The following is a 19,850-nucleotide window of genomic DNA, read 5'->3' as shown; positions in this document are numbered from 1 at the left end:
GTCCCAGATATAAACAAACAAACAAAAAAGATACAGGAGAAGATAAGTTGGAAAATAAGAAAATAAAGAAAAAGGGATGCCTGGGTGGCTCAGCGGTTGAGTGTCTGCCTTTGGATCAGGTCATGATCCCAGGCCCCAGGATCGAGCCCCACATCAAGCTCCTTGCAGGGATCCTGCTTCTCCCTCTGCCCATGTCTCTGCCTATGTCTCTCTCTCTCTCTCTCTCTCTGTCTCTCATGAATAAATAAATAAAACCTTCATAAAAAAAAGAAAGACAAAATAATTCAAATTCCTGTCTTGAAGTGTCAACATCCACAAATAATGGTTCCGGGAAGACAGAACAAGTAAAATAAATGAGAAAATAAAAACGAAAAGAAAAGAACAAAGGAAAGGCATAAATTACTAAACCAGAATTTATGGTGGAGGATTTGGAAATTGATTAATTAAATAGAAATAAAGAAACTAAAAAAAAAAAAAAAAAAGAAATAAAGAAACTAATGAAATAAAGAAAAAAGTTATCAGCACCATGGAAAATACCTATCTTCAAATATTATTATAAGATTATTTCTTCTGAGAATTTCAAAGTGAAGTTAGGCTCCAAGGCCAAATGAAACATTGAACAAATAGTTCTTATTCTTAAAACTAAAGTTACAAGGATATAGATTTTTAGGTGCAAAAATATTTTAAGCTCAATATTAAAATTACTCTGTCAACATGATAGCTTCCAAATGTGGGTACCTTTTTTAAAGTTCCAAGCTAGTTTAACCCACTTTTTTTCTATTTTTATATTCATGTAATTTCCCTTTATATTGGAACAATTATGCACCCACACATGAATTTGGTTAAAAGATCAGGGCAAAGGCATATTATGCAATATAAGGTTCATTCTTTATATCTAGAACTTCTTCTCTTCCAAAAGATTTGTAAGTTTTCAATCTGTCTATTTTCTCCTTGAATATCCTACTAAATACACTCTGGTGTTTTTATACTTGGCATAATATATTACTGACAATAAAGATATTAATATTGACTTTGCTATTAAACATTAAAAAGTGTATTTTTAAAGGCATTTAAGCTGGAATTTTTTAATTCACAATTTTTTATATACTTTAAGACCAATCGAATAAGTATTCTGGGCAGAGGTGAAAAAAATTAGCTGCTTGAGTTTGTGACATCTAATGTAATGAAGCAATATTTTCTCCTTTGTTTCCTTCAGAGAAATGACAATAAAGATAAGGACAGGAAGCTTTTCAAAATAAAAAGGGCACTTATACAGTAAAGCAGAAATCTCAGGTATTAGTCATAGCCAGCTAACCTAATGCTATAATTAATAACCAGTCTCTCTGGGCTTTAGTTTTTTCATTGACACTATAGGGTGACTGACGACCTGATCTTTAGGATTTCTTCAGTGTTAAACCTAACGGTTCTACAATTAATACTATACATAACAGTAACTTTAACATAAAGATTAGTCTTCATTATCTGTGAGTCAATTATCTATTTTTGGGTTATTTTCCAATCTATTTCTCTAGTGATACATTTTCATTAAATGTAAGCTAACAAAAATTATTCTTTTTAAGTCACTAATAACTTATAAACACCAATCCGAATGTGAACAGTATATATTGTAAAGTCACAGTTTAGGGGCCTGGATGGCTCAGTTGTTTAAGTGTCTGTCTTCAGCTCAGGTCATGATCCCAGGGTCCTGTGATCCTGCTTTGTGTCAGTAGGCTCCCTACTCAGCAGGGAGTCTGCTTCTCCCTCTCTCTCTGCCCTTCCTCCCGTCTTGTTCTCTTTCTATCTGTCTCTCAAAAAAATAAATAAAAACTTTTTAAAAAAGTCACAGTATAAATTAATTTAGTATTATTTCATGCCTTAAATAATTCACATTATTTTTCTCTTCTCAAGCACCCATTGATTTCAATACAATTCTATTTAAGTATCATTTACTGAACATCTGTCTATTGAAATATACACACACGTGGTAGGTGCTAGGGTGGGAAGTTAGACACAGTGCAAGGGTGTAAGAAAATGTAAAATGAATTTGATTAGGAGGTTGCAAGAGGATTCATGACATGAGCTGGGCCTCAAGTGTATACTGGACTGGGCCTGATATATACTGAGAAAGAACACCCCCAGCAAAAGGACATTAGAAGCAAAGGTATAAAGATTGAAAAGTTCGGGGTTTGTCTGATGATTGACAAGTAGATCCATGTGATGGGGACACTGCCCATGGTTATGTGTGCAGGTCAAAGCCAAATGCAAGATTGGCAAAGTAGATGGGGGTCAAGTTAAGGGCTCCAGTTTATGTCTTATTCAACAGGGAACTATCAAAGAGATTGCATTCACCCTGAGTCAGAAGACAAAGAGGAAAGAACATGTCTGGAAATTGACAAGTTTTAGGTAATTTGAAAGGAAGTTAGAAGAATTCACACCTAATGAAAGAGATGATGATTAATAGGTAGGTGTTGGAAAAATGAAGCATCTGGATTAACTTTTACCTAGAAGAAGTTGACGACTACAGAAATACTGAAGGCACTGTGGGCCAGCTGAGGTCTTGAGCATTCTACCACCCACAGAATTATCTTATTTTACTAAAGCTCTGCCACCTTGGCATACAAGCAAAGAAACTGGGTGCCTAAAACTAAAGTGTCAAAGAATGATTGGCATCATGGATTATAGGGTCAGTCTACAGTTGGAAGGATGAGGGTCAAAATAGCACCAGGCAAATTCAGGAGGAAGGGAAATGGTTAAGAGACAAGAATACTTATTTATATTTCACTGAAAAATCATTTATATGAATTAGTAAATGTGAAGGAATTTATGTGAGCGAATATATTGCTTTATTTAATCTTCATAGTAAACATATGAGATAGATATTACTATGATTCCCATTTTACTGTTGGAGAAACTGAAGCCTACAGAGTTTGCTTGTTTGTTTTTAATGTGTCCCAGTTCCTCATAAGTATCAAAGCGAGGATGCATTCAATTAGTGAAACCAAGAGTCTAGGCTCTTAAGTACTGCCTATGCTATATTTAAATTAAAAGTAAGAGAGGGAAAAGTTAAGTGACCATAGTCTGTGGTCAAAGTAAAACATCAGAGTTTAAGATTTTAGAATGAAGGCAGTCTATGGAAATTACAAGGCATGGGGTATTGTAGCAGAAGTGGGTGGCTAAAATAAAATGGGAGTGAGGTCACAGAATTTGAGGATTGCAAGGAAAGTAAAAAAAGAGAGCTACTGAATGGCTCTCAACAAAGTATTATAGCAGGTGTAATGTGAAGAGGGCAAGTCAGCCTTGGTAGAGTGTTCTCATCCATGCATCAGGATAGTTGGTAACTGACACCAACAAGGACAGAGAAAAAATGGAATCCTCCACAACCTCAACACATACACACAAAAACACGCATGTGCATGCACACATGCCTAAACACTCTATGAGGTTCCATGGCAGCAGGTGAATAAACACCACCTACTTGATAGGGCCTCAACAGAAGCAACGTTCTCAGTGAGAAAGTATGATTGGAGGAAGCAAAGTAATGTGAAGAAACGGCATACTATCAGTGGAAAGTTCAAGAGCTTTTGTTTGTTTCTTTTCATTGAAAAAAAAAAAAAAAAAAGATCTTTATTCTAAACATTGTGTAAATGCCTGGCAGAAAAGACAAGTGGGAAGAGGAGAGGTGACAGTTAAGTGACGAATTGATTTACAAGACATTATTTTGGGGGGAAAAGTATTCCTTTTATAAATATTTACAACAATACCATTATTTTACTGAATAACCCAGGTAAAAGAACCTACCAAATTCAGCAATTCTGAGAAACAATCGTCCTTTCACAGAAATTGTGTGTGTGTCTGTTTTCATGGAACAGAGGAATGACAGAAACCAGTGCTCCTCAAAATGTGGTCCCTGGAGCAGCAACATTAGCATTACTTGGAAACCTGTTATAAATGAAAATTCTAAGGGCCTCCCTCTAGGCTTGCAGAATTGCCTATTTGGGGACCAGAATAAGCTGTGTGTTCATAAGCCCTGCAAGTGATCTTATATATGATAAAGTTTAAGAACTTCTGCCTAAGCCAATGTGCAAGCATTCTTTTCTATTTAGGTACCTAGAAATTAAGATCCAAATTTAGCGTTCGCCAGCCAAAGTTAATTACATTAGGCACTTGCTTATATTTATTTCTGTGTTAATTTTAATTACTTTATCCTATTTTTTCTTTCCTCTGGTTTATATTGGGTTTAATAAGTCACAACCCTTTCGGAAATAGGCATATATTAAATTAACCACAAACATTAAAATTCTTTAAAGTATTACTGAAAATGAATTTAAGGTTTAAAATATAAAAATCTAGGACTCTAGAAGAATTCTTTGATGTTCAGAGTTTGTAAATGTTTTATTGTATAAGAGGAACAGTGTCCGGTTCATTGACAAGAGAGCGGGTGAGAAGAATGGATTCTGATTTTACTGACGCAGAAAAAAGCCAGGTAAAAAAGCCATTTAAAAAACAGACAAAAAAAAAAAAAACCCTCTAGAGAATTAAAGATCAGTTTAAGTGCCTCCAAATCGGAGGACAGGAGAGATGAAAACTAGAGCAGAGCAGGGACAGAGGCACAGTCTTCATGTGTTCTAAAGCTGACATTCATCTACTTCGAAGACTCTGATGAAAATCATAGTGATGGTGCCAGGCCCTAATAATTCTACCTATGACAAGAGTCTGAAGCAACAGTTAAGGAAACGGGCAAACATGCATGGATCTGATGCAGGCTTGAAAAGGAGCTGGAAACTTTAAAGACAGAGCAGAGGGAAAGGGGTTGAAAACAATGAAGAAATATAAGTGGCACATCGGGTTTAATCAAGTGTTTTTTGGTTTGTTTGTTTGTTTTAAAGATAGATTTATTTATTTATTTATTTATTTATTTATTTATTATTTTTTATTTTTATTTATTTATTTATTTTTTTATTTATTTGAGACACACACACAGAGAGGCAGAGGCATAGGCAGAGGGAGAAGCAGGCTCCTCGCAGGTAGCCCGATGTGGGACTTGATCCCGGGACCCCAGGATCACGCCCTGGGTCGAAGGCAGACGCTCAACAACTGAGCCACCCAGGTGCCCCTCATCAAGTTTTTTTAAATGATTTGTGGGTTAATATTCTGCCTGCAGTTGTGGACAAAGGTTATTGACTCATAAACTGAAAACTTAAATGCATGCCTCTTAGGAATCCTACCTTAAAAATAAAACACAGTTGACATAAAAATAATTAAACTGCAAAATAAAGAGCATGTCAAAGAAGACATGCCTTCATTCGGTCTCAGACATGGAAAAAAAAAGTGCCTTTGTATTTTTAAAATCATCCCAAACATGGACCTGATAACACCTGAACAAACGTTCTCCTTGGCTGTCGCTTCAATACAAATTCCCTGAAAATTAATATTTATTTTGGAACGAGAGAGATTTCTGTATGTCCTTAGGAATACAAATAAATCTTGAAGTGCAAATATTCAACATTTAAGAATAATAAATATGTATTTTAAGAATGATGTTAAAAGGTTTATTCATAACTTACATAGGTATGACTTAGTCATAGCAAATTCTTTATTATTAAGAGGAATATGATAAACATGTTGCTATTAGATTTAACTAAATATGCTTTCAAATCATAATTCTGAGATTTCACAGTGTTCCACTTTTGCTTGAAAATATCAGATTTAGGATTTACTATCTCCACTATCATTTCAATAGCAAGATTTTTAATTCATTTTAATGACATCCAATATAATCAAGTTAATCAGATTATTGAACAAGCCACCAGCTCTATGGTTAGCAGGGGCTTTGGAGACAGATGAGATTATTAAATGTTCAGGCTTAGAGTAAATATTTGAGAAATATTTTCCTGCATTGCAATGAGTATAGCTTGCCACCAGAGAGAGCTCAGACACTATACTTTATTAAAGACAGCATTTATTTCCTTTTGACTAGATAGAAATTCTTATTTGAAGTACCTGCTATATTGAAAAAACACAGAGCTATTGTTTATTTATAATATCCAGAGTCACCTCCTATACATGAAACTCGTTTTGGCATGTGAGAAGTCATTTATCCTTGGCAAAGAAAGCATTAGTGTTAAAGTTTTCAAGGAAGATTTCCAATAGAGACTCACGTGTGTGTGCATACAGTGAACCCTCTTGTTAACTAAGGGGACAACCTGCTCATATACTAGAAATAAAGCGTTTTTCAAGACAACTCAAATGTTCAACTCAAAACAACTCAAATAGTTTCCAATATCATTGTGTTACCAGTCAAGAAAAAATCATTTGACAGACCAACATGCTCAAAAACCACTCCATAGTCAAACAGAACTTGAATGAAACCTGAAATGGATAGATTCATAATATCATGTGTCTGATTTCCAATTGAAGGAATTTTTATTTTGTAAACAAAGTCACTTTATTTAATGGAAATTTAGACAACTATAGTAGATACAGTTTTAATTCATCAATATCTAGTCCCTTCCCAGCCCCCTGTCATGATAAGTAAACTAAATAAAGAAACACATACACTCGAGTTTATCCTCAGGTCTTCCTCTTTCAAGGAGAGACAGATAACAGACAATGTCCTTCAGATGGATTACTTCTGGGGAACACGTATTTGCAGGAGAAGTACGGGGAGGGGTGATGGCACCTTTATTCATTCTCAGACCTGGAAGAAAAATTTGCTTTTATATTCTTAAAAATATCTACAGTGTTTTCAAAGAAAAAGACAACTAAGAAAATAAGATAACACATAGACCATGTAGGGAGCTATATATATTTTAGGTATATAATAACTGAATTCTCTGGAACTAGTATATACTCTAGGATAGCAGAGTCAGACATATTCTATGATTAGTGTAAATAATTCAGAATTTTTGGGTATTCAGGGACATGGAGATTGCTCTGCCTGCCTATAAGAGTGTGTTAGGGTCAGAATCCTTTTGTCCAGGGTGAGTTGGTAGACAGATTTGAATGCATGAAAAACCACTTTCCTCTTCCACCTTTCTCTGCTTTAGGAAGTAACAACTATAAATCAGCTAAGAAGATATTTAAAAATTGGCCTTTAATGAAACAGTGAAGAAGAGATTTGAGTCTGTCACAATATGATTTATATGTTGATAATCAGGAGTCATTCATTCATAAAAGCATATATTTATGTCAAATATTTGCAGGCACCACGAATAAAAAAATATATCCTTTTTCCCATCAAGAAATCTGCCCATGAGTAAAAAAGAGAACATAAACAAAAATCTGCTTGAACATGAGAAGCATTTACTTAGAAAGGTAAGAACATATGACTATACTTTAGTTTTAATATGGTCATAACTTTATTTCTGAAACCCATTCACTGTGCTTATTCCAAGACAAGTGTAGAGAACTCTGATGATTGTAGATTATCCGGCCAGATACTGATGGAACTGAAACTCGTTTACAATACATGGTTAATTCCATCTAACAGAGAAGCCTGTGTACCTGACAAAACTTGAAGGCAAACCCCGATTATCCTTTAAGATTCATTTGGCAACAGGAGATGTTTGGGTGAAATGGCTAACGGGCTGAAGTGGCTGCTAGATTCCTAATCACCCGGGAGTAACTAGAATGGAGGGAATAATCCCAACCAAATAGAGTTCTACAAGCCTATCAGTCCATAGCATGCCTCTATGTAAGCCACATCTCTCGCTCTTGTCTATGTCCTTTGATGAATAACTGATGGAATACCTGGCATCTCCTCCAGCCGTATCAAGATAGCCAGCATATAATTTAATGGATTGTGAAATTACTTTCATTGTTCGCAGTGGTAGTAATAAAAGGTACCATTTATTGAGTGTCAAATATGTGGCAGGCAAATATGTCAAAAGCTGGAAGCTTAAAATGGATCATCTCACTTAATTCCCATTAATTATGTGAGGTAGATTGCAATATTCCCATTTTCCAGTTTTAGAGTTCCACAGCTCCTAAATCCATCCTCTTTATTTTACACTAATGGATTACACACAATTTTTGTTCAAGATCAAGAGTAAGAAAAACAATTAAGTTAATCCAGCAGAATCCTTTTATCTTCCCTCCCTCCCACCCCCTCTCCTCTGTCTCTCAACATTAGTAGGTTCCATACCAGGCCCCAAACTGTATTTTCTATGTTAACCTATTCTCTTTTCTTCTATTTCATTCTTAAAATTCTGTCAAAGAGCCTCTCAACTGAATTCACCACTCCTTATTGGGTCACAACCCTCATTTTGAAAAACACTGCTTTACATCTTTCAGTTTTTTGTTTTGTTTTGTTTTTTGTTTTTAAGATTTTATTTATTTATTCATGAGAGAGAGAGATAGATAGAGAGAGAGAGGCAGAGACACAGGCAGAGGGAGAAGCAGGCTCCCTGCAGGGAGCCCGACATGGGACTCGAATCGGGCCTCCAGGATCATGCCCTGGGCTGAAGGCGGCGCTAAACCGCTGAGCCACCCAGAGTTCCTCCCCCCGCCCCGTTTTTTTAACCAGAGTTGTACTTATTTCAAATACAGCTCTATGCTTCACATTAATTCTACTTCTGTTTATAACTATTAAAAAAGGGATGTAATTATAAATTGATTTTTCTTAACAAAAATGTCACTATCTAGTACAAACTAATATAGATATTTTTAAAAACAAAAGAAGGCAGAGAATTGAAGACAATTCTGAGTTTAAAAAAAAATATATATATATATATGTATATATATAACCAATTCTACCTAACCAACTAAAGCTTGGCCAGCTGCAGGAATAAGCAGTTTTGACTCATGGTAAAAGACATTCTGGCGCTGACCTTTGACATGACCATAACTTCCAGACTTGGAAAACACAGCACTTGAATTATGATCGGATAAACTATGACCTAACTCATCCTGCCTGATGAGCTAATCCTCTCTTCTCTCCTTTCCTCCCCCTTATGGTACTGAAATGATTTAATCAGCTTGATTTAACTCTTATACAAAACCTCAGAACAAAACAAGAAAGAGGGAAAAGAACATGTTATGACATTCATTTGAAAGAATGCCAACCACATTATATATTTTCACTGATTTAGAACACCTCATGATCATTTGTTTGTATAAAACTAAAGTGTATGGTATTCCTTTATCAGCTTTCATAATATTGAATATAAACAGTTTGGAGACTGTGAGGACCACAGAATTTTCTGTTTGCCTTTCTTGTAAGTAATATACATATTGAACAGAAGCATACAAATATAATTTATATTTAGCCACACCTTTTTGAAAAAGCGTATTATCATACTAAAATGATTTTTGTTTGATAAAATGAGTAAGCATTTTTCATTTTCTGTTCATGACATGTTGTAAACTAAAAGCTGGATCATATCCACATCACAGTTTTGTATTTAAAAGAATTTAAACTATATATTTCTTTAAAATCATGGGCTTATATGGCAACACACATTGAAGAACTAATCAACTCTTCCTCAAATCCAGACAAGGTGTCCGTTTTGGTTCCATATTAAGTGATAAAATATAGAATTTTTGCAAGGATGTATAGGGTGCACCAAGGGAAAAAATGGTCAAAGACCTTTTTCTCAAATAGGTCATATCAAAAAATTTCACAGAGCGGGATTTGATTAAATCTTGCAGTGTTGAACTGGGGAAAAATCTCCCAGGTTTGTTCCTGTTCCTACTCTTGTCCCCAAAATCAGCTCACTTTCTCTCATGTGGTGAAAATGTATCTTCATATTTTCATTTAATTTTCTGAAAGCCTGGGGCCTTAACCTGTCTTCATAGAGACATTTTCTACCCTACTCTACCATTTATATATATATTTTTTTTCCTTTCCTGAAATCTGGCTGGAAATCTTTTCCACTACTTATCCCCTCCATTGTTCTAGAAAAGTTCTTTTTTGTTCAAGCAGACTGCACTAAGTTTTATGTGGAAAACACAGGAAACAACACAAGTGGCAAACAAGAAATTGAAAGCCCCATTTCTTGACTATAGCTTTTCAAGAAGATACTCAATGGAACTCTACATTCCTCTTTAGCAGTAGTAGCCTCTGATGAAGAGGCTCAATGTTCTATGTTCCACTAAGGAAGGCCATTTTAATCCATCCTATCTTTGATGAAACTTTTTAGAATTGTGACCAAACACAAAGCTAAGCAAAACTTTTGCCTCAAGTGGTCAATTTTAGTTTTAAAGAAAATGAAATTAATTGACACTCAATAAGCAGGTTCACTGACTTGCCCAAGGTTTTGCTTTTTTGAATATTTTCTTATAAAAGTGAAGCAAGTGAGGGCCCCTGAGTGGCTCGGTGGTTGAGTGTCTGCCTTTGGCTCATAGTGTGATGACAGGGTCCTAGGATCGAGTCCCACATCGGGCTCCCTGCAGGGAGACTGCTTCTCCCTCTGCCTATGTCTCTGCCTCTCTCTGTGTCTTTTATGAATAAAAAAATAAAACCTTTTAATAAAAAGTGAAGCAAATGTATACATACACACACACCATTTATGTCCACACACAAATATAGATCTATAATGCATACCACAATGAACAAAGCACAAAATAAAGTGAAAAAATAAGCATTTTAATTAGAGTATATTAGTGTTATTAGGAAAATTATCTTGTACTTTGAAAGCATTTATGTCTTATGATGATTTTAGAGTGTTTTTGCACACCTTCTTACATAGTATAAACATTCTTCTAAGTTTTAACCACAAAAATAGTTATCATTAGTCAAGTTGAGCATTGCCTACTATGATCACATTTCTCAAACACATGATTTTCATTATACTTCAATCTAGACACTCCATTTCTTGAAACAAAAACCTAAAAAGTTTGTTTTAATAGATACTTTTAATTCTAGTTTCAAGGTTCAATTATTAGCAAATATATTTTAGGTACATGTTTAATTACTGCCTCTGCTCCAGTTTGTTTTATTTTCAAACACATGTAGCTTAGATAATGGAAAGGGTATTGTTACATCCTTTGTTTCCCTTTACCTATTAAAATGGAATATTCAAAACTAATACATTAATTACAAAAAAAGGCAAAAAAATCACTCTAGCAATTTGGCTTTCCCACTTTTTAATACTAGTTCAATTTTCAGAAATTTATCAGGCTTAAAAACAATTTGTCTCATATAATCAAATTTCCAATATCCATATTAATAGTCACAGAAAGTAGCACAATCAAGAGTAAAAATAATTGTCTGGTATTGTCAGACATTTCATGATTTTCAGAGTTAACCTTCCAACTATGCTTGTCTTAGGATAGAATTATAATTATTATTATTTTTTTATTTTTTATGCATATACAAACTGGCAGCAAATAGAAATAGACTGGGTTACAAATCTACAAAGAACATAAAATATGCATAAAGTGAGGACAGGCAGTGGGATACCTTCCCTGACAAGACACTGAGGTCAGCAAAGTATCTGTAAGAACATTCTCTGGATTTCATCTGTTTGGACATTGGCAAAAACCCCAAACAAGCAATCATAAGGAATAGGGTTTGAAGCACACGTTTTTGAGAGTGATATCCTAGAAGCAGAGCAACCTCTCTGAAGAAATAGTAATAATAGCATCCCTGACTGTGTGCCAAGAACACTTAAACACAGTAGTCTGATGTGACCCCACAATTCTATTTTAGAGACAAGAGGGTGGAAAATAAGAGAGTAAAGTAAACCTCTGATCATCATGTAGCAATCTGGAGAGTCAAGAGTTGAAGACAGGGTATCTAATTCCAAACTTTAGGGTCTTTCAAAGCAGTAAAATCAAGATCTGTCTACATCAATTATCTCCAGTAAAATCTTCTGCAATGACAGAAATATGCTATATATGTACTGTTGAATATGGTACCATTAACCACATATGGCTGTTAAGCACATGAAATTTGATTGGTGTGGCTGACAAATTGAATTTTTATCTTATTTACTTGCCAACTAATTTAAATTTAAATTAAATAGGTACACTGGGCTAAGGGCTACCATATTAGACAGTGCTGGCAACAGGTAGACTAGTGAAAGTGGGTTGAATTTCTCTGTTCCGTAAATATACCTAAGTATGAGAGAATAAACCTACCGTACAGTTTTTAAAAGTCATGATAACAATTTTAGTTTTTGTCACATTAAAAATAAATTAAAATACCACCAATCAGCATTTACCCAAAGAAAATAAAAACAGTAATTTGAAAAGATATATGCATCCTTATGTGTATTACAGCATTATTTACAATAGCCAAGACATGGAAGGAACCCAAGTGTCCATCCATAGATGAATGGATAAAGGAGCAGCGGCTTTTACATACAATGGGATATTATGCAGTCATACAAAAGGGTTGGGATCTTGTCATTTGTGACAACATGAACAGACCTGAAGGATATTATGCTAAGTGGAATAAGTCAATCAGAAATACCATATGATTTCACTCATATGTGCAATATAAGAAATCAAACAAGCAAACAAAAAAGCAGAAGCAGACTTATAAATAAAACAAACATATGGTTGCCAGAAGAAAAAGGGCTGATGAGAAGGTGGCAAAACAGATGAAGAGGAGTGAGAGCTCCAGGCTTCCAGTTCTGGAATGAATTTGTCACAGGAGTAAAAGGTACAGCGTAGGGAATATAGTCAATGGTATTTTAACAGCATTGTATGGTGACAGACGGTAGCTACGCTTATGGGTAAACATAGATAGCATAACCTGTAAACTTGTTGAATCACCTTGTTATATACCTAAAACTAATAAAATGCTGTATGTCAACTATGCTTCAACAGAAGAAAAGTACAAATCATGGGGATGAGGTAGAGGGAGGGGAATTGCAGAAACATGGTTAAAAGATACAAACTTCTAGTTATAAGATAAAAAGTACTAGGGACTTAATATACAACATGATGACTCTAGTTAACACTACTGTATGGTGTAACTATATATGCTAGTTAAGAGAGTTGATCCTAAGAGTTCTCATCATAAGGAAAAAAAATTCTGTTTTTGCTTTTGCTTTTTATTGAATCTGTATAAGATTATGGATAGTACGTAAACTTATTGTGCAATCATTTCACGATATATGTAAATCAAACCACTAAGCTGTACAGCTTAAACTTACAGTTACATATGTCAATTATATCTTACTAAAACAAAAACAAACAAAAAGAAATCCAATAATACTCCATAATTTTTAGTGTACTCTTTCAGAATGATGACATCTTAGGTAAGTAAAACCTACATTGAATTTGATCTTTCCTTTGTCTGCAAACTAAAATGCTGGAAAGTAATCTGTTTAATGAAAAATGGTAATAGCTGACATTCATTGAACACTCATATTGTACCTAGTACATTATGTTTTTGAGTCCCACAGCACCCAGTAAGATGCATGCATCTATTATTTCTATTTTACATTTGCCAGAACAGAGACAAAGTCAAGTGGTATAGTCATAATTCAAAAGGCAATCTGAATTGAGATTTTATGCTAATTCTGTGGGGTTAGAGAGAAAACCAAATCAGAGGAATTTGTCTCTTGTCTCTTAATAAATGACCTTTTGTTTTTGGAGTCTGGTTTTCAAGACTCTTAAGAGTATGTACATTGATTATTTCATAAACCTTTGGAATGAAATTAGAAATCCTAGTCATAGCTGAGAGCTCTAAATGTCAATGTTCCACTTAGGCCATTCCTTGGGCCATCTATAATAAATAATATACATATGAAATATATATTTATAAATAAATAATTTATATAATAAATATATAGTTGAATATAAAATTTATTAATATATTGCTATATATTAAATATCAATGTATATTTAATATACATGTTAAATATAAAATATGTTTTATGTTTGCATGTATAAAAATAAACATACACACACACATCCCAAATCTTTACCATCATTTTGTTATAGGGAAATGGATTATGGATACTTTTTCTTTTTGCTTATGTATTTCCTAAAGTATACAACTAGAATCCCCTTTATAAATATAAACCCAGAAGATATTAAGAGCTTTTTTAAAAAATATTTTATTTATTTATTTGAGAGACAGAGTGAGTGAGAGAGAGAGACAACATACGAGCAAGAACAGAGGGAGAGGGAGAAGCGCACTCCCCTGATGAACAGGGAGCCCAATGTGGGACTTGATCCCAGAACCCTGTGATCATGACCTGGTCCGAAGGTAGATGCTTAACCAAGTGAGCCACCCAGGTGCCCTGATATTAAGAATTTTTAATATTAGTTGTGTAGAAGTTCTAGGATAAAGCAGATAGCAGCAGATAAAAAGAAAAATACCATTTTTATAAGGGCTTTCATTCTAATGGATCAAAGCCAGTGTTCAGTACCATTACATTTTTTCTAGCTATTACTAGGTATTTTAGAGCATATCACAAGTTAAATTAAGTTATGACTGATTTGGGGGCACCTCGGTGGCTCGATGAGTTAAATATCTGACTCTTGATTTAGGGTCAGGTCATGATCTCAGGGCTGTGAGATCGAGTCCTGCATCGAACTCTGCACTGGGCAGAAAAAGCTATGATTGATTTTGGACCCTGAAAAGTACTAAATATCATATTTGCCTTTATTGAAATAAAAAAACTATAAATAATATTCATGAACACTACAGTGCAATAGTCTTAAGGTAATGCTATCATTTAATATGCAATCATTAACATGTAACTGAAAATACAAAAATCCCTTTATACTAGATGAATAAACCTAATGGTAAAGATGGTAAATTTGAAGACCAACATTTTACTTAGAATATTCAGATAGAAGAATAAAGAAACCAGTATAATCAAGTCCAATATATTCAAACCCATTTAACAATTAAAGGGGAGGTTTTGGGGGAACTTTTCCTTCACTAAGTTTATCATGAATAGGGCCTTGAAATGTAGATTTTTCTTTGGTTTTGGTGAACAGTTTTCAGAGTTTCAGGATAATAGATTTATTGAAGTAAAATAATTTGTGGATTACTACTACTAATAAAAATAATTGAAAGAATGAATTTGGTACTATAAAAGCATACAAAATGTAATAGTTGATGTAAATAAATGCTAATTGGCCAATATATAGGATTTGTCTTTATTTCTAGAACACTTTTATGTAGGTATGTAAGTATATCAACATTAACAAATGTACAAACGTATTTTAGATGCCTACTATGTGACAAGAAGTTCCCTATCTCAAAGTCACACAAGCCTTGAACTCTGTCCAGTTTGTGTTTGGAAGACCTTGTCTGCTCTTTGTTGCATTGTGGAAACTTTAGAAGTTTATTAGACACAAAAGACCAATAAGCTACCTATGGTAAAAATATGCATTCACATACACACACACACACACACACACACATGCAAACACATATTTTTAATAACCTCAAGACACTCCTGATAAGAATAATAATTTCGGGGCAGCCCGGGTGGCTCAGCGGTTTAGCGCTGCCTTCAACCCAGGGCGTGATCCTGGAGACCCGGGATCGAGTCCCATGTTGGGCTCCCTGCATGGAGCCTGGTTCTCCCTCTGCCTGTGTCTCTGCCTCTGTCTCTCTGTCTCTCTCTCTGTCTCTCATGAATAAATAAATAAAATCTTAAAAAAAAAAAGAGTAATTCTTCTCAGCACAATTAATGAAGTGTGTCTTTTGGCAAGAACATCCAATAAGGGCATTTGGCAAAACATTTTCCCAAAGGTTCAAATACCTCATTTTCGTTGTACAATTTTCTATTCTTAATTTGATTAACTTCCTCATGGACAAAAGAAATCCTCCTTTTCTGCCTAAAAATATTGCCTATGGTATGACTCTCTGGTTGTAGCACAAACATAAAAAGAATTATATTCACTAAAGGTATTGTGGCTTAATAGCATACATCAATTAAGCATTGCCATATTGGATGGACAATGAGAGAGATCAAAGACAAAGGCATTAACCCTTTCAAAAGTGGCTGTTATTATTCTCAATTCTAAATATCTTCTTGACTCTTTTGCACCTTCAGCCTCATGCCCTTTCATGATAGCTTCCACACCACTAACTTAAAACCATGTAACAGCTCTCCAATTTCCAATTTCACCACTTGGCCTTGGCTCCCTCCTTGGCCTTTTCTCCAGCCACTCTCTTCCTGTCACTTCATCTACCCCAGTGCAAGGATTCAAGGCATAGACCCAGATCTCTCGGCACTCACCAAATCTACTTCCCTCTAACTCTTAAGACCATAGGACTCTGATTCTGCCATTACCACTCCCCCAACCCTTCCTTCAAAAATGCTGATACTTCCAAGGTCATGACTACCATCTGAGACCATCAAAAATGATATTTGGGGCACCTGGGTGGCTAAGTTGGTTAAGTGTCTGCCTTTGGCTCAGATCATGATCACAGGGTCCTGGGATGGTGCATGCTTTGGGCTTTCTGCTCAGCAGGGATTCTGCTTCTCCCTCTCCCCTTCCCCACCACTTGTACACTCTCTCTCTCTCTCTCTCTCTCTGTCTCAAGTAAATAATAATAAAATCTTTAGAAAAAAATTGCTCTCCTTGTGATCCTTATCCCAGTTTCAGTCATTTGTGAAAAATTTGGGGTTCCTAGTCATTCTCAGTTTCAACCTGTACTTTCTATCTAACCAATGTTTGCTAATAGCACTCCTTATCTTACCTTCTGACATGCTATGTACATTTTTACTTATTTACTAAAATGTAATTGACTATAGGGGAAGGGAAGTAGTTCCATTTTCCTCACTGAAATTTGAATGGTGTGTGTGTGTGTGACACATTGTAAGTGATCAATAAATATTTGTGACTAACATAAAATATTACTCAGCCATTAAAAAGAATGAAATCTTGCCAACTGAAACAACATAGATGGATCTGGAGAGTATAATGCTAAGTAAAATAAGTCAGTCAGAGAAGGACAAATAACATGATTTTACTCATATGCAATTTAAGAAATAAAACATGCAAAGGGGAAAAAAGAGAGAGACAAACCAAGAGACAGATTCTTAACTATAGTGAACAAACTGATGGTTACCAGAGTGGAGGTGGGTGGGTGAGGGGGTGAAATAGGTGATGGGGACTAAGGAGTGCACTCATTGTCATGAGCACTGAGTAATACCCATGTACTGTCAAATCACTATATTGTACACCTGAAACTAATATAACACTGTATGTAAACTATACTAGATTTAAAATTGATTTAAAAATAAGTAACCAGCCTTGCCCATCCTGCACCGGAGGAGACACACACAGCTAACCTTGTCTCTTCACACAATTCTTACAGCCGGTGGTCTCGGGGCACAATGGCAACTCTTAAGGAAAAACTGATTGCACCATTTGCAGAAGAGGCAGCGATCCCAAACAACACGATCACTGTAGTGGGTGTTGGACAAGTTGGTATGGCATGTGCCATCAGCATTCTGGGAAAGTCTCTGGTTGATGAACTTGCCCTGGTGGATGTTTTAGAAGATAAATTCAAAGGAGAAATGATGGATCTACAGCATGGGAGCTTATTTCTACAGACACCTAAAATTGTGGCAGATAAAGATTACTCTGTGACTGCCATTTCTAAGATTGTGGTGGTGACTGCAGGAGTCCACCAGCAAGAGGGAGAGAGCCGCCTCAGTCTGGCGCAAAGGAATGTTATTGTCTCAAATTCATTATTCCTCAGATAGTCAAGTACAGTCCTGATTGTATCATAATTGTGGTTTCCAACCCAGTGGATATTCTTACATATGTTACCTGGAAACTAAGTGGACTACCCAAGCACTGTGTGATTGGAAGTGGGTGTAATCTGGACTCTGCTAGATTTCGCTATTTTATGGCTGAAAAACTTGGCATTCATCCCAGCAGCTGCCATGGATGGATTTTGGGAGAACATGGCGACTCAAGTGTGGCTGTGTGGAGTGGAGTGAATGTGGCAGGTGTTTCTCTTCAGGAACTGAATCCAGAAATGGGAACAGACAACGGCAGTGAAAATTGGAAGGAAGTGCATAAGATGGTGGTTGAAAGTGCCTATGAGGTCATCAAGCTAAAAGGATATACCAACTGGGTTATTGGATTAAGTGTGGCTAATCTCATTGAATCAATGTTGAAAAATCTCTCCAGGATTCATCCAATGTCAACAATGGTGAAGGGCATGTATGGTATTGAGAATGAAGTCTTCCTGAGTCTTCCCTGTATCCTGAATGCTCGGGGCTTAACCAGTGTGATCAATCAGAAGCTAAAGGATGATGAGGTTGCCCAGCTCAAGAAAAGTGCAGGTACCTTGTGGGACATCCAGAAAGACCTAAAAGATCTGTGACTTCTGGCTTCTAAGCTATAGGAACTTAAAACCATGATGTGATTAACTGTGAGCCTTTAATTTCTCATCCATATACATGGATCACAGTTTGCTTTTATCTTCCTAAATATGTGAATCTGGGCTCACAGAATCAAAGCCCATGCTTGGTTTAATGCTTGCAACATGAGCCTTGAACAAATAAAATTAACTATTGTAGTGTGCTTCTATAAATAAATAAATAAATAAATAAATAAATAAATAAATATTTATGAATGAAATAATACTGAATGTCTTACAGTTCACACACTATCCTTTCATTGGACTTTTTTAATTTGAGTAGAAATGTACATGTTTTCTTTTTTTGAAACTCCCTTCCATCCTCTCCTACATGTACCTGTCCCTACCTCTACTTAAACTAGATAATTTTAGTTTATGGTTAAAATCTCACTCAGATTAACTTGATAAATAGATGATAACTTTTATTTTAGTGTAATATAATTCATAACCTACTTGTCTGTTGTCTGCCTGGCTCTAAAGGATACTCAGCTTTCTGGTGGAATTTCTGGCACATAAGGTGTTTAAAAAAAAAAAAAAAAAAAGAATGGTGGAGGGGTACCTGGGTGGCTCAGTAGGTTAAATGTCTAACTCTTGATTTGGCTCAGGTCATGATCTTAGGGTTGTAAGATTGAGTCCTGCATCTCTCTCTTTCTCTCTCCCTATGCTCTTTCCCCAGGTCTCTCTCTCCCTCTCTTTAAAAAAAAAAAAAGATAGTGGAATGCACGAAAGAAAGAAAGAAAGAATTAAATGTTACAACTGGCCAACTCTCTACATGATATGATATAAAAGGTGCTAGGAAAATATTCTTTTTCTGTTTCTGTCCTATAAAACTAACAATAACAACAACAACAAGAAAACTTACCCTAACCTATAGCTAATAACAGGCATTTACTATTATAACGTCAACATTTTAAATATTGTGGAGTCAAACAGAAATATAGTATGTTTCTGAACCAGTTAACAAATCAATTACATTCTCTATATTATCAGAGAATGTAGAAGTTACTAATAACTACTGTTAACTGCTATCCTGTACAATAAGAATAATAATTTAGCTGAAGGTAGTTAATTCCTAGAGTTGCTATGAAGAGTTGGTCTAGGTGAGAGTTGGGAAGAAGCACGGATGCACCAGCTATTCTACAAGAGGCAGAAAGTGTGACTTTGACAACAGTGCCTTGGTTGCTTCCCAGTTGCACAAAGTATCTCATGCCAGCATGTGCTATGCAATTAGAGCAACACATTAGCCAAGACTTGAAGGAGTTGGCTTTTGCTGTGAGATAAGGAACCACAGAAGACTTAAATCACAGCAGACAATTTGTTATGTAAAGGATCTGGGCCACATGGGGCAAGAGGCAGAGAGAATTGAGCCTGGAGGCAGATCTGCAGGTTACATGGCATTGTGCTTACTGCTATGAAACTCAGATTTTTTTTTAAAGATTTTATTTATTTATTCATGAGAGACACATAGAGAGGCAGAGACATAGGCAGAGAAGCAGGCTCCCTGCAGGGAGCCTGATGTGGGACTCAATCCCAGGACCCCGGGCTCACAACC

At 35.5% G+C, this 19,850-nt stretch overlaps 1 protein-coding gene and 1 pseudogene across 8 annotated transcripts in view; one reads left to right on the top strand and one right to left on the bottom strand.

The window, feature by feature from the left end:
- DGKB (diacylglycerol kinase beta) overlaps positions 1-19,850 on the bottom strand; it is a 694,510-nt gene that overhangs the window by 507,959 nt on the left and 166,701 nt on the right. For all 8 annotated transcript variants that reach the window (XM_072783961.1, XM_072783954.1, XM_072783956.1 and 5 more), the window contains one exon: positions 6,557-6,697. In XM_072783961.1, coding sequence (XP_072640062.1) covers positions 6,557-6,697 — 141 coding nt within the window. The remainder of the gene's footprint in view (positions 1-6,556; positions 6,698-19,850) is intronic.
- On the top strand, positions 17,262-18,462 carry LOC140609510 (L-lactate dehydrogenase B chain-like; annotated as a pseudogene).

Source organism: Canis lupus, chromosome 18 (genome assembly GCF_048164855.1).
Source record: "Canis lupus baileyi chromosome 18, mCanLup2.hap1, whole genome shotgun sequence".
NCBI classification, from domain to species: domain Eukaryota; kingdom Metazoa; phylum Chordata; class Mammalia; order Carnivora; family Canidae; genus Canis; species Canis lupus.
Note: the sequence above shows the minus strand (reverse complement) of the source record. Positions and strands in the feature narration are given on the sequence as shown.